This window comes from Mastigoproctus giganteus, chromosome 1 (assembly GCF_048544385.1).
Source record: "Mastigoproctus giganteus isolate SK-2022 chromosome 1, ASM4854438v1, whole genome shotgun sequence".
Classification (NCBI taxonomy): Eukaryota; Metazoa; Arthropoda; class Arachnida; order Uropygi; family Thelyphonidae; genus Mastigoproctus; species Mastigoproctus giganteus.
The window spans coordinates 263,340,240-263,365,656 of NC_143575.1; the positions used below are offsets into that span (position 1 = coordinate 263,340,240).

At 35.8% G+C, this 25,417-nt stretch overlaps 1 protein-coding gene across 3 annotated transcripts in view; it reads left to right on the forward strand.

The window, feature by feature from the left end:
* bel (ATP-dependent RNA helicase bel) overlaps positions 1-25,417 on the forward strand; it is a 277,696-nt gene that overhangs the window by 179,311 nt on the left and 72,968 nt on the right. For all 3 annotated transcript variants that reach the window (XM_090377286.1, XM_090377294.1, XM_090377300.1), the window contains 3 exons: positions 4,808-5,067; positions 7,435-7,579; positions 8,886-9,051. In XM_090377286.1, the coding sequence (XP_090233412.1) occupies positions 4,808-5,067; positions 7,435-7,579; positions 8,886-9,051 (571 nt within the window). The remainder of the gene's footprint in view (positions 1-4,807; positions 5,068-7,434; positions 7,580-8,885; positions 9,052-25,417) is intronic.

Below are 25,417 nucleotides of genomic sequence, written 5' to 3' on the forward strand. Positions count from 1 at the left end.
TCTCACCGGAATGAGATTGGCAAAAAGGTGATCTCAGCCAACTTTAGACCCTTCCAAGAAGCTTGATGTCTTTTTTTGGTGATGTTTCCATACTTGGTCACTGTAATCTGAAGAATACTTTATCCAGATAGATTAAAAATCATCTTTGTATAGATGCGTCAGACAGGCAGTGAATATTCTGCCCTAACATATTCACTGCCTGTCTGACTGTAACCAATTTTGGAGAATTGTTGTTTAAATAATATAAGCCTCAGCCACAATAAAATTATTTTATTTTACTAATAATAATAATACTTTATTATTATTATTATTTAAAACATCTGATTTAAAGTTGTCATGATTTGAAATGCATCCTTTATTATACTTTCCACCAGAGGTGCTTCCCACACTTGCACTTCTAGTAGTGCGATTAGTGCACGTGATGCATTTTATGCTCTAGTGTGCCCTGAACACTGCATTTTGCTGGTCCATGGTCGTGGTGCCCATTGCTGGTTTTACTCTACCTTATAATTTTGAGACAATCTATTGATTGGGGAGACATTTCTTTTGATCAGACAAGTGCCAATCTATCTCTAGTACATAAAGGTAGTTCTAAGAGTGAAATGGGTAACTAGACTAGTCAGTCTGACTTCACTGGTAGAGAATTTTGAAGCTGTGATCAAAAGTTCAGTACAGGGACATAATCAGATAGAAAATGGAATTCTAAAGGATAATACAATTTTAGCATTAGTAGAGGCATATGATGCAAGAAAGCAAGCTTATATAACATCAGCAAAAAAAAACCCTTCCCATTTCACCCATTCATTCACTCTGAATGTTTATCTAGAAGTTATTTAAGTTGTTGACCTCCACTACAACAGCTGGAAGTTTGTTCCAACTATGAACCACCCGCTGGCTAAGGGCAAAATTTCCGCACATCTATTCTACAATTGTCTTTCCTCAATTTGAATTTATGTCCCCTCGGATTACTCATCTGGGCAAGAGGGAGAATCCCATCAGCATTGATCTTGTTCAAACCATTCAAGGCCTAATACACCTCAATCAGATCAGCTCGCAGGTGCCCAGTCTCCAGACACTGCAATTTGCCTTTCTTGTTAACAGCAACCCTTTGTTCCATTTGCCAGTCTCGTTGCTCTTCTCTGTACTCGTTCCAGCAGCTCTACATCCTTCCTAAAATGAGGCCTCCAGACCTGTATGCAGTACTCAGTATGCATACAGGTCCCTGTCCTTGTCCCTGCTAGTAAAATTCCTGTATATCATTGTCATGACACTGACCTACTCTTGCAGCCTGTCTACTATGCTCAGAAAACTTCATATCTGACTGCACAATTACTCCCAGCTCCTTTTCATTCTCCACTGTTAGTGTAATACCACCCAGTTGGTATATTACTCTGAGGGTTACTCCTACCCATATGCAGTACTTTACATTTGTCAATGTTAAACTTCAGTTGTTAAGGGAACGTCATGTTTAACTAATGTACTACTGTTTTTGTGCACTAATGAGGTGAATAGGAAATAATTTCAACATTTTGTTTGGATTTTAGCAAAGAATGACTTGATTCTTTATGAAAGGTTACTGCATGGTATAAATCTTATTGGGATTGCAGGCAAAATTCTGAGATGCATTGCAGGGTGGCTTCAGAGTAGGAGTCAGAGGGTTGTGATTAATAGTTATTTTTCAGATTAGTGTAAAGTTTGAAGTGTAACCTTCCCTAGCATTGTTTCTGGGACCAATGTTGTTTTGGATTTTCATTAATGTGACATCAATGAAGTGAGAGTATAATGTCAAAGTTTGCATAAAATGCGGTACTTTTTCCGGACAACTTGGATATGCCCCAAAAATGATGAGAAAAGTATACTGGAAAGGAGGGGGGGGGGGTAAAAACTATCTCCACCTACGTGACTTGCATATGGTTTCCAGTTTGTTCCTCGGCCATCATGACCTGTGGGGTGTCTAGAGATGCTTCTTCCTCTATCCCATCAGTCCAATCAAATCATACCCTCCAGAACATCTGACCAAAACAATGGATTTTATCCATGTCACCAACATCGATACTGCCCCACTGAAATTGAGGCAAAAAATGCTGTAGGCATTGCCAATAGCTTATCAGTTTTTCTTTCATCTCAGTACTTTCCACAATCAAAGATCTGAAAGAATATATTGTTGTTATTTGGTTTTTAGGAATATTAGCAACTAAGGCCATATTGCTCCGGGATGTGCAGTGGTCATTCTCTAACCTTTTCGCATCCTCTGTATTTGGTGGTCATGGGCTCGAACCCCGGTCTAATCAAGAAGTGTGTGCTATGCACTGCTGCTCCTGCCCACCTGGCTATGGAGGCACCTGGGAGAAGAAGGATATAATGTCTGGTTATGTCTAAGTTTTCTATTTGTTATTATTTATTTTAATAAATTTAATAACAAGTACCAAGAAAGTCTTCAGTTCTGAAAATTGCAGCATCTGGAGACTAGGCACCTGCGAGGAGATCTGAGTGAGGTGTTTGAAGGATTGATTGAATAAGTTCAGACTAAATGTGAGTGAGCCTAAATTCAATTTGAGGAAGGATAATTGCAGAATAGATTTGGAAAATATACCTTCAGCCAATGGGTATTTGTTTCTTTGGAACAAATGTCCATCCGGTGTTGTGGAAGTAGGTAGTCTAAATAAATTCAGAAAAGAACTAGACCAACTATTAGAGGGGATGGACAGATGATTTAAGTAGTATGTTGGTGGTGGTGTTTTTTTTTTTTTTTTTTTTGTGTTTTTTTTTTTTTTTTTTTTGCTGATGCTATATAAGCTTGGTTTCTTGCATTATTTGCTAACACTAATTCTAAATATATACATAAAATGAATTGTTTCTCTTGTTCTATAAATGACTTTCAGAGGTGAAAATAATGCAATTGTTATTTTCCAATGTTGATATGCATTCATTTTCCATTCCATTGTATGTCGCGTATTTCTTATTATTTTGCAAGGTGGGGATTAGCTCTTGCTCTTTAAAACTATTTGAATGCATCTCTAACTCTGCATCTTTTATAAAAACAATATATATAGGCCTGACGTAGCCCAGTGGTCAGGAGCGAGAGTGCATAGCACGCGTTCCTTGTGTGGACCGAGGTTCAAGCCTGTGACTACTAAATACGATAAATATTTATATTGACGATTTATTGTAAACTCTCTACTGATTTGGTTGTCGTGCCGGAGTATAAACAGAAAATTTATTTATTTTATATATATCGGATACTATTTCAGTATTGGTTTTTTTTTTTCCTTCTTATCCAGTGATATAACTAAATTCCTTGTGTTTTGTTATTCCTAAATATTAAAAATGAAATGTGTGTGCACATCACCTTTAAAATAATGGTTTTGTGTCTCCTATGGTATACCATTTATAAAATGCCTTCCCCCACAAACTGAATTGGGCATTAGAACACAAACTTTGCTTTTATTGATTACAGTAAGTCCCCTAGTTACGTAACTTCAATCTTACGGAAAGTGGGGTTTTTTTTTTTTAGAATTTAAAATTTAAAACAGTAAAAATAATAATAAGCAATCAGTAAACAACAAACACAGCATGCACAAATTTCACTAGTAACATGCAGAGTGACAAGCTTAAAAATAGGAATGAAGAGAAGGTTCTGAAATTTTATTTTTTATATGACTGAAGTTTCAGTGAAGGAGGCATGTTTCACCATAATAACCTAAAAATACACAGAATTCCAGCTATCAGTATTATTGCAAATGCAATAAGATCAAGTTTATAATGAATTGCACTAACAGAAAACCCCAATAAACTGTAAATTGTTTTATTGTTTTATGGTAGTGACCTCCAGAAATGTGCTTCTGTAAAATGTTAGCTCGCACGAGGTGATAATAGTGTGTTTCCGCCTTAACCTGTGAAGTCCTTTACAGGAAATTTCATTTTGACCATAATCATAGTGCCGACTAAAAGAACAAGCAACAGCGGTACTAGTAAATCTACAAAAAAAAAAAAAGAAGGCAATAGATTTGGATCAGAAAATGAAAATAATGATGTATGAAATGGTCAAATATTAACAAGTATCGCACAGAATTTAGATTTGTCAGAGTCAACAGTGAACACAATAATAAAGGACAACGACAGAATACAAGAAGCGGTGAAGTAAACTATAATAACGAAGGCTACAAAATACATATCAGTTTTTAGTTTTTACAGTACAGTAAAGTGTTTTTTTTTTTCTTCCTTTTATGTTTACTTTTCTTATATGCCACTCTGGCTACTTGAACTAATTAAAAATATGACTATTTTTCTATATATATATATATATAAATAACTATTTTTCTTCATTCTTCGGAGGATATTATGTGGTTTTTGTATATTTTTATTAACTTGAGAATGACTAATAAGTCATTCCCGAGTTACATAAAACTCGACTTATGTAAGAAGTCCTGGAACGTGTCTCCGGTGTATGTTGGGATTTACTATATTGTGTTTAACAGTAGCCAAATCTACTTTTAAATAGATGTACAGAAGACAATACAAAGCATTGTTCTGTTTGCTGTCGGATATAGTTGTCAGAATTACTGACATCAAATATTGTAAAACATGTAAAAGGCAAAGATTGTAACATCTCAACCAGCAATTTGGTCAAAAATTAGAATATCTAATAATGTGGATTTATGCATTTATTATTTGTTTTCTAAGATAAATTTGTTAAAAGTAGTTAAATATCTACTTTTTATTCGCAATTTTCATTCTTTGGCCTTTGATTATTTAAATTATCAGACCTTTATTTTTCTATTAACCTGAACCAGACCTATTATTCTAGCCTCCACGACATCCTTCAAGATTGAAACAGTATCCGTTAGCCCTTGTTCTTTCACCTACAAGAGAATTGGCATGCCAGATACATGATGAGGCTTGTAAGTTTGCTTATCGTTCAAGGGTGCGTCCATGCGTGGTTTATGGTGGTGCAGACCCTGTTCAACAGATGAAGGATCTTGATCGTGGATGCCATTTGCTTGTGGCTACCCCAGGGCGTCTTGTAGATATGATGGAGAGAGGAAAAGTTAGCTTAGAAATGGTCAAGTGAGTGCATTATTGAGAAAGCTTTTATAATTTTTTTAAATTTTATTTATTTATTTTTTTTAACTGTGAAATGACTACTGGAACACTCATAACTTGTAATGCATTAATATATTGTTTATATTTTAAGTTAAATTTACATAAATCATGCATATAACTTAACTATAGAGAAATTAATCAAGTACAAAAAACCTTGTTAATATTTATTAATTTTCAGACTTTATCAGAGATATTTTATATATGATAGCATTCTCAAGCAATTAGTTTTTAGAGGTGTTGTAGTGTTTGTCTCCCTGTACATTCACTGGCTTAGTAATTTAATGTACACCTAATTCTGTTTTTACACGATAGATACGTTCCTGAAAAATACGTGTAAAAAAAATTCGTGTAAAAAAAGACATTGTATTTATAGAAGGAAAGACGATTGGTTCCGGATCTAAAAAATCAGTAAAAATAATTAAAAAAAAACACATAAAAATATTCGTTTTAAGCTTATTATTTTATTTCAACAAAATACACATGTAATAATATGTAATGAAAATGTATTAAAGTAAATTTGTATGCATATGAAATGAAAAAAATTCTTCATGAACAAAAAAAATCTGTTTTACACATAACAAGATTTTATTCATTTTCACTTTCTGATAATAAATGGCGCATACATTTGCGTACGACTGGAATATCACTAGAAATGTTGTGGACATGGTCTTCTTCCTCTATTATGAAATTCTTTCTGTGATCTCTTGAGAAAAATCAGCACGAGTCTCCTCTGGTGCTGATGTTTCACCGGTTTTTACGAACAAATTCAGGCAGTTTATTGATATCTACACCTTTCATTGAACGTGGGTTTAGGGCTCGATTTACCAGCAGTGGTTTCAACATACGATCTCCTGAAGCGTTGGAGGAAAATAACAAGGTCACACGATCCTTAGCTACCTTAAAACCACCAGCAGTTTTCTGCGATTTGGCTACATACGTTCTGTTCGGCATTCGTTTCCAGAAGAAACCAGTTTCATCTGCATTCCACACTTGATCAGGAGTGTATCCTCCGTCTTCAATAATTTTTGCAAGTTCCTGCGGGAATACTTTAGTGGCCGGTTCATCTGCAGATGCAGTTTCACCTTTAATTTTTATATTAGGAAGAGCATTCCTTTTAAGAAACCCTATCATCCAACCTGTACTCGCAGAAAATTCATACTTTCTGTTTAACTGAGATGTAGTGCTTGGCTCCTTTTCTTTAATCTGTCTGTAAATTCTTAGTGCTGTTTGCTTGATGGCATTTCCATCTACTGGTACTCTTTTTTGTGACTCATCTTCTATCCATATTACTAGAGCCTTTTCCATTTTTTTTCTTGACAATATCTCTTGTATATGATGATGAATTAACACTTACTTTTGTTCTAGAACATACCAACTTCCTAATTGCAGCTTCATTTTTCTTAATAGTTCTTATGGTAGCTTCATGTACACCAAAATGCTTTCCTACAGACGTAGCCCCTTGTCCAGTTGCAAGACGATCTAAAATTTGAATTTTAAGTTCCAAAAAAATCGCTTTCCTTTTCGTTTTGGTAATAGACGAATTATTCGACATTATATAAGGGCTACCGAAAAATATCTCAGTTATAATTAATAAAAAAAAGTATGAAAAATTTGTAAACTTACAATTTATTGACTATCAGCAAAATTAATAAATTTATATGTGCACAAATTTCACTAAAGATTCTTTCACTTTGAAATAGAGCTTACTACTAAATGTCTTTCGAAGATACAATTCACGAATACCGTAGATGTGCACCAAATTCAATAAAAACGTTGATGATTCATAGATACCTAGACGTACACATTGGTAAACAAAAAGCACGCGTTTCAAAACACACACACACACTAGTTATAACTCTAATAAATAGCTAATAATTACACTAATCGATTGGTGCGTGCAATATAGAAATGATACTAATATGCCACAAATAAAAAAATTTCTTAGAATTTAGGCAAAAAAAATTCATAGAAATCGTGTTAAATCAAAATGACTCGCGTAAAAAAGAGAATGAAATATTTATTTTGAATTCGTGTTAAATCAAATTCGTGTAAAAAAAATTCGTGCAAAAACAGAATTAGGTGTATTTCTCACAGAATAGTGTAAAGCCTCGCTCACATTTTTTAAGCATTGGTTTAAAAAAAAAAACTGCTTAATTTAAAACTTAATATGATTTTTGCTTACTTACTTTATTGGATGGAAATAAACGATTTTATATATATATATATATATATATATATATATATATATATATAAAGTTTTAAAATGCCCCAGTATTGCCAGGTATATACTGATGAAATATGGTGAAAAGATGTAATATTTGCTATTTTCAGGTTCCTAGTATTAGATGAAGCTGATCGCATGTTAGATATGGGTTTTGAACCGCAGATCCGCCGAATTGTTCTTGAGGATAAAATGCCACCTGTTGGTCAGCGGCAAACTCTCATGTTTTCTGCTACATTTCCTAAAAAAGTTCAGGTAAATATATTTTGACTTCACTTGCATGTTGATAATATTCTTCTCTCCTCCATTCCAAATATATATTCCTTTAAAAATGTAATTTGTCCTTGCTATTGAACTTAAGATTTGCAAGTATATGTGCACCATATAAATAAAACCAAAAGCATGTGGATTTCACATTACCAGTTATTAATCTGACTTTTAGCTGTTTGAACTATGTGACCAGATGGACTACTACTTAAATATCTGTAGTCAGGGCCATCTTACGAAATTTGTGTTCTGGCCTTAATAACATGTCTTATGGTCACTTTAATGCCTATTTTTAGTGAGTAATGCTAATTATTTTAAAAAATAAATTCTGTGCAGGTGGATCATTCAAATGCATCGGAACTTTCGTTCCACGCAATAAATGAACGACGTTCATTCGGCTTTAATGAAACAAAAATTATAAATATTCAACACAACTACCACAAACTTCTTATTGCGGAAACCTTAGAGGTGAAACTACATGGAACTTCAATAAATATCCGTAGACCATTCCTATTGTCCGACGATTGGTCATTATACACATGCGTGAAGAACAAACATTACAACATAAGACAAAAGTTTCGGATTAATTGAGTTGCTCAATTCCTGTGAACATAACGCCCTGAAAAGTTCTAGTCCGACTTAAGGAATGTAGAGAATAATCCCCCCCCCCCATATCTAATAAACTTTTTTAGACCCCTAAATTTAACACTGATGTCAAGCTACTGGACCGAAGAAAATAATCGGTCCATATTTATTAAGCGGTTTAGACCTTCAAAATTTAATTTTATGTCAATCCACGTAATGGTTTCCTTGCTGCCAGAGGTATGGTGTTTGAAGACAGAAGTCTTGAGCGCTCAAGGTTGAGACCGAGGGGTCTGAACACTACGGTTCTGACAGTGGGTAAGATGTCCGACATGTTTTGTAAAATTGATATCGCCTTCCCAAAGAATTATTAGTGCGTTGGACCAGGAGAGTTTGTTGGAAAAGAAGCTTCCTATATCTAAAATAAAGGTAATCCCTGTTGTTTCATAATATAATAGAATATAGGAATTATCGAGCACTTAATAGCTCTCTATTATCAAATTTAAAAAATATAATTTGTTTATAAATATAAATTAAAATAAATAAATTTTTAAAAAAAGCACAAAAGAGAAAGGTGCCCTAAAAGTTGACAGTACTGTCTGTAGTTTCTAGTTTTCGTCCAGATATTAAACAGTTATTCTTTTACTTGCTTAAAGTGTAGGTACAGATATATATTGCAAACTTTTTTGTTATTATATCTTGTTATTTTCAGGAACTTGCAAGAAAATTTTTAGAGAACTACATCTTTTTAGCTGTTGGGCGAGTTGGAAGTACATCAGAAAATATTACTCAGAAAATTGTGTGGGTTGAGGAACATGATAAACGATCCTTTCTTTTAGATCTTCTTAATGCTGCAGGTCTCAAGAATGGCAATCCTGGTAAATATCTTTTTTATCTAAAGAATTGATTATTAGTAATAAATAACATTTTTACCACTACCAGTGAAATTGCTGGTGAGCATTTGAATTTCTTCATTATTATTTGATTTGTTATCACTTACTTTGCCTATGCTATTCTCAACCCTAAATAATTGAGAAGAGCATGTAGAAACAGCAATTAAACCAACAACTACAGACTTTTCGATGCATTGGCCTTTTAGAAGTTTTTTTTATATATATATATATATATATGCTTAAAATTGAGACATCAGTTGGATTCTATAACGGCATGTATTATAATGCTGAATTTATTTGGATAAGTCATTGGAGAGTGGTTATTGAGCACTTGCTTGAGTTGCATTCATTGTCAGGGCCTTTTTTTTTTTTTTTTTTTTTTTTTTTTTTTTTTTAAGTATTAATGAAGACCAATCGATGTAGGGAACCCATGCTTTTTCACTATCAGCTTTAAAATATTAATACAGGATTTAGGGGGTTTAAAGGAAGAAAATTATAGTGAATTAGTATAAAAAAAAAAAAAATACAGGAATATTAGCAATGCACTAATTAGTATAGATTTGTCTTTTTTCTATAATGTTACTCCCTATAATTATTTGTAATCCTGTATTGATGGAATAAAATGAGGAAATAGTTGTTTGTTTTGATTTTATTTAAGAGGCGATTGATAAATTTGTGGCCCAACTGCAAATTGTTTGTGTGTGTGTGTGTGTGTGTGTATTGTGGGCATATAAGTTGCTGTTGGCTGTAATTAAAATTGGTTGTCTCCTGTCTATCACCTTTTAAATCCATATAGTTCTACTTGCCAAGTTATTTTATGGAGTGAATGTATAGGCAAATAAAGGATTCAAAATGAGATGTTCAAATAATGATACCTTTTTATACAAATTATTCTAAAGCACTTACTTTATCATCTTCTGTAAATGTTTGCAGAATTAAGTGAAAAAATAAATTTTAGACCTGAGCTATCATAAAATATCTGAATATGAAAGACTTAACTCTCAAGGAACATTTGGTCAAGGCAGAGCATATTTGGAAGTTGCTCATTTAAAAGTATTTATATCATCTTTTTATCTTTTTATCATATTTTTGTATATGGGTGGTACAGGATTGATCTGGACTCTGTTTACAAGAGAGTTGAAGCTGGCTGAAATTCTTCACTGACGAATATACATTATGGGGAAGAGACTCGATCACGTGCATTCTATGGGTACAAGTATTCTTACAGTGTGAAGTTGCTAACCTATTACATGGAGCCAACAGCCTTGACATTATGTTATTTCCCCACTCTCTTTCACACAAGTCTGAACACATGCCAAAATAAAAATTTTGGAATTTTTAAAAGCTTTTTTGATTGATTAGTTCATTTACCTACAACAAATTTTTAGCAGTGGGCTGATTAGCAGACAATCTCTTCCCCATTAATACTCGTGTTTAGTACCATAACATTTTTTTCTTGTGTTCACACCATCTGTCACTTACTACAAAACTTATTGCACCATCAATCTTTTGATGGAAGACCAAGGCCTCTTCTTTGATGCTGCTTTTATGGGTCTGGTGACTGGAGTTTCATGTTTTCTTCCTTGTATAAACTATAGCCATAATGCACTGTTTACTCTCTCTCTGATTTTGATTTCTTTAAAGTGGAGCAAAAACTCATCTTTTTAATCCTTTACATTTGTCTCACCCACAAGCCTTTCCAGAGGAATACCACTTAGTTGTCATAAAGACCTATTTTTCTCATTCATATTTTATTAAATTGCATTATTTAATTACAATAAAAAATTTTACTGGTAAAAACATGGCTGAGAATAAACATAACTGACCTCACAAGAAGTATACATCTCAAAAGATGGGCATAGAGTACTACCCTAGCTGCAAGCATTCTAGACCAGTGCAGGGTGCAGTGGACTCAAGTGGTATATTTTAAAGACAGAAGGGGAGTGTCAGTTAATCCAGCGACTTAAGTGGAGTTTGGCTAAAATATTAGATATATGGAGCTTTCAGGATGTGCCTAAAAAATATATAATGTGTAACAATTATGTGACAGGTATAACTGTTGACATATGGTTAGTCTATATGAAGGAAGGAAAGGAGTTAGGGAGTGAGAGAGAAATTGGGGGAAGAGTAAAGAATAGGAAATATTAAAGAGGGCAGAGAAATGGGGCTATGAAGAAGAATAGGAGAAACAGAAAGGATGTAAGTGAAAGGGAATTGCTAATTTTTTAATTTTGTGGTGATCTATAATTGATGTTTACTTAGTACCTCTATATAAAGAATAAAATTATTATATACTGTATATATATATATATATAATTTGTATTACAGAATGTAATTTTTATAATTATATTATTGTAATAAATATCATATAACATATGAAATATATATAATATATTTTTTTATATTACGCACACACGTGCGGATCTAACGGGCAGAAAATTGAGTAAGGGTGCCGCAAAATAAAATAAATTACTTAGGTGTGCCGTTATTAAAAAAAGGTTGAAAACCACTGGGTTAGGGGTACATATTGGCCACATTGTAAGGAACATACGAACTTGTCAGATTGCAGTTTGAATGCTCCCTTTTTTGTTATGTTTTAAGAAACTTTTTATGGTGTGTGTTTCCTGAATGTCCAAGGCCTTTTTCTGGTATTAAGATAGTGTATGGTCCCTACCGGATATTAGATAAGGATATTAGAATACATGATATTAGAGCTGGAAAAGGAATTATGGGAAGCCTTCAGGGACTTAATCTTGGAGGCTGCTAGGCTTTTCATACCAACTAAGAAATACTGTTCAGGGTTCACAACTAAATGGGTGTCAGATGAATTAATGAGGCTTGTGACAGAAGAAAAATGCATGGGATGCACATAATGTCTGGTGACACAGAAGCCTATGATAGATACAAGCTATTCTGTAATCAAGTCACAAAGGAGGTTAGGCAAGTGAAAGCAGATTATAAAAATCTTTGGCAAAGAATGCAAAGAAAAACAGCAAAGACTTTTTATATAAACTCTAAAAGGAAGGGGATGAATTATTGGTCCAAATGATATCAGTGGTTTGACTGTAGACGATCATTCACAGATAGCTGCTGAACTAAATGAGTATTTTGCATCTACATTCACACGAGTTTTTATTCAAGGAGGGGAGGGCCAGATGTTTATCAAACAGGAGTTAAACGATCTTGTAATAACTGAGAGCAAAGTGGAGGAGTAATTGTTAAAGATAAACATAAAGGCACCTGGGGTAGATGGGATCTATCCAGTTATATTAAAGGTGGTGGCAAAGGATGTAAACAGACCCTTCTCATAATTATGAGAGCATCCTTGGATGCAATGGAAGTCCCCACAGATTGGAGATGTGCGCATTAGGATTAGTAGAGGCATACGGTGCACGAAAGCAAGCTTATGCAGCATCAGCCAAAAAAAACCTCCCATTTCACCCCTCCATTTGTTCCAAATGCCTGACCAGCACAGCCTTAAATTTATTTAGGCTATCAACTTCCACAACAAAAGATGGAAGTCTGTTCTGCCAATCAACTATCAGCTGGCTAAAGGCAAATTTCTGCACATCTATTCTACATGTCTTTCCTTAGTTTGAATCTGTGTCCCCTCAAGTTCTTAATCTGATCAAGAGAAAGAATCCCATCAGCATTCAGCTTGCTGAACCCATTCAAGGCCTTTACACACCTCAATCAAAACACCTCGCAGGTGCTACTCTCCAGGCACTGCAATTTGCAGCACTTAAGCCCTTTCTTCTTAAGAGCACCACTTTGTTCCCCTCACCAATCTTGTTCCCCTTCTTTGTACTCGTTCTAGCAACTTTACATCCTTCCTAAAATGAGACCTCCAGACCTGTACCCAGTACTCTAAGTGTGGCCTGACCATTGCCTTGTATAATGATGTATAGCCAAATTCCTATACATCATTGACATGACTCCATGACCTGCCCGTCTGCACTGCTCAGCAAACTACATATTTGACTGCACACTTACCCCCAGGTCTTTTTCACTTTCCACTTCACTGAGTGTAGTACCACACAGTTGGTACATTTCTCTTTGGTTATTGCTACCCATATGCAGTACTTTGCATTTGTCAATGTTAAATTTCAGTTGCCAGTTCTCAGCCTGTTTGCTCAACTTATCTAGATCTAGTTGGAGTTGCATACTGTCTTTACAGTCGTTAACAACCCTGCCAACCTTTGTTAACAACCCTGTCGTTAGCAACCCTGCCAGCCTCATCTGCAAACTTGGACGTTAAACCTGATATACCTTCATCAATATCATTGATAAATATACAAAACAACAATGGGCCCAACACCTAACCCTGGAGAACTCCACCAATAACGTTTGTCCATGAAGAGCAGTGTCCATTGATTACCACACTCTGTCTCCCATGGAACCATCCCTTTATCCATTTTAGCAACTTACCCTTAATGCCATACGTCTCCAATTTGTACAGCAGTCTTCCGTGTGCAACAGAATCAAAAGCTTTCCTGAAATCTAAGTATATGATATCAACTGATATGATATTCAGTTCCTTTATTACCACATCATAGTACCAATCAAATTGGTCAAACAAGAACTCCCTTTAACGAACCCATGCTGTGTCCGAGCTATTACTGCAGTCTTGTCTAGATGATCCTGTAATGCTTCTTTAACCAGTGATTCTATTATTTTTCCCGGAGCGCAAGTTAAACTAATAGGTCTATAGTTAGTTGTTTTGAACCTCCTTTGTCAATTGGTGATACATTGGCACACCTCCAGTCGATGGGGACCTCCCGTGAGTCCAAAGAAGCTCTCATAATTATGGGTAAGGGTTTGCTTACTTCCTTCGCTGCCTCCTTTAATATAACTGGATAGATCCCGTCCACCGTAGATGCCTTTTTTATGTTTAATTTCAACAATTTCTCCTCCACTTTGCTCTCAGTTATTACAAAATCACTTAGCACCCTATTAGAGTTTGATAAAGTTCTGGCACTCACCTCATTGGATAACTTCTCGTGTGTAAATGTAAATGCAAAATACTCATTCAGTTTATCAGCTACCTGAGCATGATCATCAATAGTCAACCCATCTATGTTAAGTGGTCCAATCTGATTCATCCCTTTCCTTCTAGAGTTTACATAAGTATAGAACTCTTTTCTGTTTTTCTTTGCATCCTTTGCCAAGGATTTCTCGTAATCTGCCTTCGCCTGCATAACCTCCCTTTTATCTGCAAATTCTTAATGCATGAATAATCACTGCTGATAATCAGATCAAGAGTATTACTCCCTCTAGTTGCCTCTCGAATGTGTTGCTGTAGAAAACAGTCATCCAATATATCCACAAAAGTTGTGCTAGTGTGAGAGTTGACCAACCCACAATTTCCAGTCAGTATCTGGAAAGTTAACCCCCCCCCCCCCCCATTATAAGACATTCTGATTTACTGGCCCACTCTTATTTCTCTTCACAATTGCTCATTATACTCATTAGATTCATTAGTCCTATAAACACCCACCTACTCATTTTCCTTGTACAGTGCTTATGTCACACCAAACAGACTCAACATTCCATTGTCCACCAACATCAATTGGATGCACTTCCTTAAATTTTGTGTTTCTTAACTAACAGCATAACCTCTGTTCCCTTCCCTTCCTGTCTATCCTTTCTGTACACATTGTACTCCCCAAATTCCAATTCTGCACTGCTTATGTCTGTTTGACACGTCTCTGATATCCCAATAAATCTGCCTTTGATACCTTGACTAGCACTTCAATCTCATCGAATTTGTTAACCATCCTCCTAGCACTGGTGTACATGCACCTGTTTCTACTCTTAGTTTCCCTGTTTCTACTCTTAGTACCTCCAATTCACAAAGAGGGGACACAAGTAATTACAATGGCGCCTCCGTAGCCAGGTGGGCAGGAGCAGCAATGCATAGCACACGCTTCTTGATTAGACTGGGGTTCGAACCCGTGCCCACCAAATACGGAGGATGCGGAAAGGTCAGGGAATGACCACCGCATATATTCCAGGAGCAATATGGCCTTAGTTGCCAATGCTCCTAAAAACCAAATAACAACAACGAGTAATTACAGGCCTGTTAGTTTGACTTCTTCTGTTCCAGGGAAAATAATGGAGTCACTGGTTAAAGAGGTGATATAGAATCATCTAGACAAGGCAGCAGCCATAATTCAGACACAGCATGGGTTTGTTAAGCGAAAGTCTTGTCTGACCAATTTGATTGGATACTATGATGTGGTCACAAAGGAACTGAATGCAAAAAATCATTTTCATATCATATACTTAGATTTCAGGAAAGCTTTTGATACTGTTGTACATGGAAGACTGCTGTACAAATTGGAGAAATATGGCATTAAGGGTAAGTTGCTACAATGGATGGAGGGATGGTTGAGTGGGAGACGACAGAGTGGTAATCAATGGACATTGCTCTTCGTGGACAAATGTATTAGTGGAGTTTTCCAGGGTTCTGTGTTCGGCCCATTGTTTTGTATATTTATCGATGATATTGATGAAGGCATATCAAACTTAATGTCAAAGTTTGCAGATGATACAAAGGATGGCAGGGTTGTTAATAACAGTAATGACAGTATGCTGCTGCAACAGGATCTGGAAAAGTTTGGCAAATGGGCTGAGAAGTGGCAACTGAAGTTTAACATTGACAAATGCAAAGTACTGCATACGAGTAGCAGTACCCCAAGAGAAACGTACCAATTCTGTGGTACTACACTCAGGGTGGTTGATAATGAAAAATACCAGGGGGTAATTGTGCAGTCAGATCTGAAGTTGTCTGAGCAGTGCAGATAGGCAGCCAGAGCAGGCCATAGAGTTTTGTCAATAATATATAGGAATTTTGCTAACAGAGACAAGGAGGTGATTATCCTTTTGTATAAGGCAATGGTCAGGCAACACCTTGAGTACTGCGTACAGGTCTGGAAGCCTCATTTTAGGAAGGATGTAGTTGCCAGAATGAATACAGAGAAGGGCAACAAGACTGGTGATGGGAACAAAGGTGTGCTCTTACGAAGAAAGGCTTAAGTTCTGCAAATTGCAGCTTCTGGAGACTAGGCACCTGTGAGGCGATCTTATTGAGGTGTATAAGTCCTTGATGGGATTCTTCTGCTTGCTCAGATTACAAACCTGAGGGGGCATAAATTCAAACTGAGGAAAGAGTTGTAGAATAGATGTTCGGAGGTTTGCCGGAACAAACCTCCTCTGTTATTGTGAAAGTTGAAATCTTAAATAAATTCAAGGCAGAACTAGACAAACATTTGGAACGAATGGATGAGTGAAATGGGATGGGGGTTTTTTTTTTTTTTTTGGCAGATGCTGTATAAGCTTGCTTTCTTGCATCATGTGCCTCTGCTAATACTAATTAACTTATTAATTAATTAGTATGAATCAGAACTGTAATGCTCAATACATTCTATATTAATATTTGTAAAATAATAAGATTACAAATTAAAAGTAAGTTGCTACAATGGATAAAGGGATGGTTGAGTGGGAGACGACAGAGTGGTAATCAATGGACAAATGTCTCTTCGTGGACAAATGTTATTAGTGGAGTTTCCCAGGGTTCTGTGTTGGGCCCATTGTTGGTTTTTATATTGAGGTAAACTCCTTATTATTTTACAAATACACATATTGATTAATGTAACAATTAACTTATTAATTAATATTAAAAATTAATCATTATCTTGAATTCTAGTTAGCATAAACTTGATTCCCTCTTGACTTTTAAAGTGATATAGATGTGAAACTCTGGACCAATATTGTGAACAAACACATGTATAAACAGTTTTAATGAACCATAATAATAGATTGCATTAACTCCTGTTTGAGGATCTTAAATGAAGCTTCATTTGTCACTATATGGCTTCCCTTATCAAAAACTCAGTTTCCTGACTATCATATGAGCATGGCTGCTGTAATTTAATATCATCTCCCTAATTATTTAAATTGTTTGTTATTTGGTTTTTAGGAGCATTAGCAACTAAGGCCATGTTGCTCTGGGATATGCGGTGATCATTCCCTGACCTTTCCGCATCCTCCGTATTTGGTGGTCACGGGCTCGAACCCCGGTCTAATCAAGAAGCGTGTGCTACGCACTGCTGCTCCTGCCCACCTGGCTATGGAGGCGCCAAAGCTAGAATTATGCAAAGCTTGAGATGTATGGTAATCTCCTTATTCAAGTTTGTTGCACTCACTGTGCACAAAGCCAGAAATGAGGTCTCTGTGACCAGCAGAAGTCTAAGGTGAACAAAATGAAATATTTGGAATATATTACAGGCGTTATTTATTTATTTATACCTTGTAATTTTGCTGTTAACGACACCCTTGAATTTTGCAGAAATCTGATCCCCCACCTGGGCTTGCCATAGTCACATTTCAGTAATCCTTCTGTTTTACAGTAGAAATTACTCGTTTTAATGAGTCTCTGCTCAACCACATAGAATGAGGCCACATTGCACTCGCTGACAAGTTGATACTTCAATATTTACATAGTACCATTTGCAGGAAGGCAAACTGCGGAAATTTTTTTTTTTTTTTTTTTTCTTATCCCTTAAAAAAATACAGTTTAATCTTAAATTGTATGTGCAATGTCTCACACTGTAGTATTCTTTTATAAATAGTGCATGTGCACACGTGTAAATAGTGTTTTTTTTTCTTTCATTTTTTTGGATTATCTGGGAAAATTTATTTATTTCCCAGTCAACCTCATAACCAGGAGTATATTGTATTGCTGCGAAGTACCTCAAAACTAATGCTTTTGAATATATTTTTGAATCTACAGTACTTTACAGGCCTGGAAGTGCAGTATATTAATGACATATTCATGGTCATGGGGCTCCTCCAGTATCTTAATTCTGTATCCATTTACTATTGAATTTAGAAGTTGATAGTGTGCTTATGTGATATTTGGAATCTCACCTGAAACTTCAGTTTTTACAAAACTTATTTGTATAGGGTCAATTTTATTACAGTTTCAAATATTTACACAGCACTGCGTGTATCTTTAATCAAGCATGATTGTGTTTGGTTCCACAATTTACGCTGAAATCTCCAAAGTCAGGACAGATATGACTGGATACAGCTATTTCTTTTTCTTCTCCCATCACACAGTGTTAATTGTGGAACCAAGCAGTCACTACTGCTTGTATTCCCTGCTGCATAGGCATTTCTAGTGCCATGCCAAGTGTTAATGATTGCATTGGGTGTATGCAGCTCCCTGACAGCAGGCAAAAGTCCTCACCCTAAGTGAAATCCCATTTCACTTAGGTAATTTGTGACGTATAGTCAAAATGACCCACTCTGCAGACTTGATAAACAGCAACTCAGCCACAGAACAAAATGTTTTCCACTTTGCAAAAAAAAAAAAAAAAAAAAAAACTCTGCTACATCTGCACGTAGGTTGGAGAAAGGGTATTTCTACTCTAAAGAAATAAATTATTTACTGCCTCGTGATGATAACTCGCTTAACCATCACTTCACCAAAAATCAATTCGTATAAAACAATGAGTTAAAATGAGTAAGTAATTGTAATATCTTTATGGAAAACAAGTGATGTAAATAAATAATGGTACCAAACAGGGTGGCCATATTTTGAAAATTGGTAACGAAACTTGAAACAAAATGTGTAGTATAGCATTTTTATCAATCAATCATAGTATTTATTTGTTATATGATTGTTGTTAATATGTTAACAACAAAAATAAATTATATGTCCTATATAAACTATAATATTATTTATAACAATTATTTTAAAAAATGAGGAACACTTACTTTATATATTTTTGTTTAGATTTTGCTAGTTTTAAAATTTCTTCTCCTTCCAAAGATTTTAAAAAGTTTAAATTCTGAACAGGGCATGTTATAGTTTTCTTTCACCATAAGTTCGGCTTCTGAATTTTCTAATAAAAGATGGTTAAATTAACCATATCTTAATAAAATCAGAGATTATTCACTGTACTTTATGATACCTTAAATGATTATTTAATTTTCAAAATCTTGAACAATTCAAAAAAAGGAAAATTTATTTGAGAATTATTACTAAAATGTATGGCATAGATAAAATTTTACCTGTAATTTAAAACAACAAAGAGAAAAAAGATTTCTCAATTCTCATTTTTCTCTTGTTATTAGAATTAATTTTTAACACATCCGTCATATTCCAATATGTAAAATCAATAAATTAATAGTTTTTTCCTCTCTTACCGGGACAATTGATGGTATTATTGGGAAGCGGGACTTGAAGTTCTAAATTGGGACAATCCCAGCCATATTAGGACGGTTGGCCACCCTGGTACCAAAGCCAAAAAACAGGATACTAGCTCAGATTGAATGAAGGGAGTTAACAGGAAAAGTTTGAAAAATTAAATGACTTGAGTTCTTAACATTCATGAACAAGAAAGTTGACCATATTTTTAATATTACAAAACACCAATCAACACAGAGTACAAGTAGATGTGTATTAACCAAAAATGTTCCTTTTTAAGGAAAAACACATTCAGTTTGCAATTTCAAAAATTAGTATAAATGCTGCAATGATAACAAATTATTATTTTCCCTTTTGTTTTGCAGACTAGTATTTATTATTTTTTATTTGCTTGTAAAAAGTCAATTTGTGACAAATTATTCAACTTTATTATAGAATCATTTGCAGCCAGATCTTCTTGTACCTGTTTACAAAATTTGTCAGATTCCTTGCCTCGTGAAAACTTTTATGTGTTCTCAGTATTCATTACTGAAAATAATTAATTATTATAAATATAAATGTATTATAAATTTCTTATATAGCATTGGTTAAAAAAAAAAAAAAAAAAAAGCACTATACATACTACACCTATCCATACCCTCCAAGAATTTGTCTAGGACAAATTTCTTCCTAGAATTTCTGTATAGATGATACTTTTCAGATATGTACGAAGGAAGGTTGTTCCAAAGAAAAGTAGAAAGGATAAATAAGGAAGCCAAAACTCTAATTCTGTTAGTTTGGAGTTGGACAGTGAATGAATGTTGACTAGGTGAGGCATATTTACATTGGTTGGGAAGAGAGTGGTGAAATTACTGATAACAATTGAGACAAACAATGCCCATAGAAATATCTCTTAAAAAAAAAAAAAGCAAGCAACAAAAACTGAACATCTGTGTGAAGAGAATTTCTAACAGATGAGTCATTAATCAACCTGCCTAGCTCTTTCAGATGAGTAGGAGCCTGGGAGAAGTTTTAATAGTACCACCCCAGATGTGGTAACAATGTTCTACAGCAGGACAGATTTATAGCTGTTTAGAAAAATAATAATAATGCCAAGAAAGGTTAGAAGTCAGGGTTATCACCAGTAAAGGTATGATTGTCTTGAAATAATTTTTGTGAGAAAAAAGACAGGCCTCAGTTTTAGAACTGAAACTCACAAGATTTTCTTCTCCCTGCTAGAATTATCTGGAGATCAGTATTTGAAGAAATAGTGGTGGATATTCAGAAGTTGTAACCATCTCTACATTGTAGGGTTTATTTAAATATCATAACAACATGAATTTTATGCATAAAATCTTAACTTGAGAGAGAATGGGGCACTGATTGTTGGAGGAGTGCTAGTCAGTACATTGAAATAATATGTGGGGGTAAGGATAAGACAGTTATATGCCTTGGCCCCCATTATTCCTTCCTCAGGATGTCTGCCATTTATCCAATCAACACTACTTCCCCTTGATTAACTGCTATTTTCTCTGGTTTCAGTTATGTTGACTGAATTTAAGCGAGTATGTATTGCTGTTTCCTTGAGTGGAAATAAATACACTTTCCTTATTTGATAATTTATGTGCATTCCATGTGTTTTTCTTCTCTGCTACAAGCCTTATTAATTCATCTGACATCCATTTAAGCCTAAATCTTGAACAATATTTCTTAGTTGGTTTTTCAAAAGCCTAGTAGCTTCCAAGATTAATTCTTTAAATGCTTCCCATTTTGAATTTGCTGTTGGTAACATCATCAGTTGGTTCCATCGTATATAAGTTAAGTGTTGTCTTAGACCACCGTAGTCACCTTTACGAAAGCAAAAACCCTTCCCTTTACCCTTGGTGGTAGTTACATCTTTAAGTAAACCCCACGTCAGTACACTGATCACTGTCGCCTACCTAGTGGTTCCTTTATCTATAAATTCTTAATACATGAATAATCACTGATTATCGGATCAAGTGTGTTACTCCCTCTTGTTGCCTCTCTAACATTCTGCTGTAGAAAACAATCATCCAATAAATCCCCAAAAGCCTTGCTAGTGTGCGAGCGACCAACCCACAAGTTCCAGTCTATATCTGGGAAGTTAAAATCTCTCATTATAAGACACTCTGATTTACTGGCAAACTCAATTTCTCTGTATAATTGTTCGTTGTACTCATCAGAGTCATTGGGCCTACAACAAACTCCTACCCTCGTTTTTGCTTTCCCTCTACTTATGTCACACCAGACTGACTCAGTGTTGCACTGTCCATCTTTATCAGCTGGGTGCACTTCCTTAGATTTTGTGTTTTTTAAATAACAGCATAATCCCTCCTCCATTCCTATCCTGAAGGTAAACTGCAGCCATTATCAACCCAGTGCAAGATGGAAGCCTCCTCAACAATTTGTGTTGAGGGAAATGGACCATAATCTTCCACTATGGTCCAGTGTGGGTTGGCAGATCAACCGTATTTAGCAGTCGGGGGCTTGAACCCCAGTCTACTCAAGAAGCGTGTGCTACTGCACTCCCGCTCGTGTCCACTCAGCTATGGAGGCCTGATATCCCAACAATATCCGCCTTGGATGTCTTAACCAGCACTTCAAATTCATCAAATTTGTTTACTATACTCCTAGCATTGGTGTGCATGCAAGTATACATGCACCTCTTCTTACTCTTAGTTACTCCAGCCCATGTATTTACTTGTTTCGTGACCCTGAGCAGTTCCTGAAATCTCCAGCAACTGGCTTTCTGGGCTGCTGCTCATTCCAATAGATGCAGTGCAAGAATCATTTCCACCTCTGCCCGCGGCTACTGTTAACCTATCGGTCTGTGAACCCCCCCCCCAAAAAGCTAGCAGTTTCCGACCCACCTAACATTGCCTAAATAGCATCGGCAAATATTCTTGCACCCTTTTTATTTAAGTGTGTCCCATCCCTGTAGAAGCAATCTCTCCTGTTAGCAAGCACAGACCGTGCTGAGAAAAATTCTACCCCATGAGCCCTGCATGATCTCTCCAGAGCCGAATTGATTGACAAGGCTCTCATCATATACTCCCTTTTATCGTGTCTGGTCAGGATTACAGACACTTAAATTTTAACCCTAACTTGCGATTTTTTTTTTTTTTTTTTTTTTTTTGCAGCACTGATCTGTACTTGCTCAGTAAATCTGCAGATCTTCTGCACTTAATGTCATTAGTGCCAATGTGTTCAATGTCATCTTTTGCCCCTGTCAGACATACCCTGGTCCTATTTCACCGTTCCTTTCTGCACAATATATTTCCCATTTCTCTGTCAATTGAGTCACCAACTTAGCTCCTGTGGGATAATTTACTGCATGATATAATAGTGTAGTCTTAATTAATAATCTCACAATGTGAAATCAGTATTGCTCATAAGTTTTTAATAAATTTTTAATTTTGATGTGTTATTTATCAGTTACAATGTAAATATATGTTGTAATTGAGCAGCCTGAACGTGACAAAAGCTTTCCTGGATTCAGACATTTTGCATGCTAGTATAGAATCTGCATAGTGTGAGATAGTTGGAAGCAAAGGTATAATGAGAGCAATTTACAGGTTGGTTATTGTGAAGATTATGATGAGAGCCTCTACATGCAAATGGAGTGGTAGATGACTTTCATCAACCGGTGAAATACCACCACTTTGCTTATTGGAGGCTTGAAGTGGTGAAACCCATGTTTAGTCTCTAGAACAAAGTTTACGGAATCCCCCCCCCCACTTCTCCTTCAACCCATGCACGGTACTAAGTACTATAGGTTGATACCTTTCGTGTTTGGGGTTTTCATAAAAAAAAAAAAAAAAAAAAAAAAAGAATAGGCAAGTAAGCATCATTGTCTTATTATATGTGATTTTAATTTGCCTCTAATTGATTGAAGTAACTGGAAAGGAAACTTGACATGGGGCACGATTTTTAAATCAACTAAATGATTGCTATTTGTATTAACATGTCAGGAAAAGTACAAGAGAAAAGAATATTCTAGCCTTCATCATCACCCATGAACCAGATGACATAATAGGGCTGACAGTACAGGAACAAGTAGCATCATGGAGTTCTACGGTGGGGGCAAGTGATTGCATTGAATCATTGAGGCTAATGATGAGAGCATCGCTAAACTTGGGAGTGATTCTGTTAGATTGGAAAAGTGCCAGTGTATTTCCAATACATAAGGGTGGTTCTAAGAGTGAAGTGGGAAATTATTGGCCGGTCAGTCTAATTTCAGTAGTAGGGAAAATCATGGAGACAATGATAAATGTTGGAATTCAAGATCATTAAATAGAAATGGAAGCTCCATTTCTATTTAATGGAAGCTCTCATAATTATGGCTAAGGGTTTGCTTACTTCCTTTGCTGCCTCCTTTAATATAACTGGATAGATCCCATCCACCCCAGGTGCCTTTCTTGTGTTTATCTTCAACAATTTCTCCTCCACTTTACTCTCAGTTATTGCAAGATTATCTAGCTTACTGCCAGAGTTGAATACACCTCTGGCATTCCCCTCGCTGAATAACTCCTCGTGTGTGAATGTTGATGCAAAATATTCATTGTTTGTTAGCTACATGAGCAGGATCATCAACAGTTGAACCATCAATATCAAGTGGACCAATCTGATTCATCCCCTTCCTTCTAGAGTTTACATAAGTAAAGAACTCTTTGCTGTTTTTCTTTGCATCCTTTGCCAAAGATTTCTCATAATCTGCCTTTGCCTGCCTAACCTCCTTTGTGACTTGGTTACAGACCAGCTTATATCTATCATATACTTCTGTGTCGTGTGTTAATTTATATGTATCCCATGCATTTTTCTTCTCTGCCATGTGTCTCATTAGTTCATCTGACATCCATTTAGGCCTAAACCTTGAACAATATTTCTTTGTTGGTATAGTAGCTTCCAAGATACGTTTTTTGAATTTGCTGTTGGTAACATCATCAGTTGGTCTGATTCAAATTCTGTATAGAATTTAAATACTGTCTCAGACCATCGTAGTCACCTTTACGAAAGCAATAACCCTTCCCTTTATCCCTGATGGTAGCTACCCCTTTGAGTAAATCCCACTTCAGCACACTGTGATACCACCACCTAGTGGTTCCTTTATCTGCAGATTCTTAATGCGTGAAGAATCACTACTGATAATCAAATCAAGAATATTACTCCCTCTAGTTGCCTCCCGAACATGCTGATGTAGAAAACAATCATCCAATAAATCCACAAAAGCCTTGCTAGTGTGTGAGTGACCAGCCCACAAATTCCAGTCAATATCTGGGAAATTAAAATCTCCCATTATAAGACTCTCTGATTTACTGGCCCACTCTATTTCCCTGTGCATTTTCTTATTATACTCATCAGAGTCATTAGACCTATAGCACACTCCTACTCTCAATTTTGATCTCCCAATGCTTATGTCACACCAAACTGACTCAACACTGCACTGTCCAGTGATGTCGACTGGCTTCACTTCCTTGGTTTTTATGTGTTTCTTAACTAATAGCATAACCCCTCCTCCCTTCCTATCCTGTCTATCCTTTCTGTAGACGTTGTACTCCCCAAATTCCAGTTCTGCATTCCTTATATCTGTGCAACACCACATCTCTGATATCCCAACAATATCTGCCTTTGATGCTTTGAGCAATACATCAAATTTATTTACTAAACTCCTAGCATTGCTGTACACGCAAGTATACATGCAACTGTTCCTATTCTTAGCTACCCTAACACAATCTGTGTTTACTTGTACTGCAATGACTCCCAGCAGTCTCTGAAACATCCTGGATCTTGTTTTCCAGGCTTCTGCTCATTCCAATAGAAGCAGTGTAAGAATCACTTTCACCTCTGCCAGTGGCTACTGTTAATCTATTAGTCCTTGTATTCCCCCCCTCCCAAGCTAGCAGTTTTCCGGCCCACCTAACACTGCCTCGATAGCATCAGCAAATATTCTTGCACCCTTTCTATTTAAGTGTATCCCATCCCTGTAGAAGCAGTCTCTCCTGTTAACAAGTACCGACCAGGCTGAAAAAAATTCTACCCCTTGGGCCTTGCACAATCTTGCACAATTCACAATAAAAGAACAATTCATTTATTGTGAATAATTACAGAAGACTTGGGCTTGGGATTACAGCATAT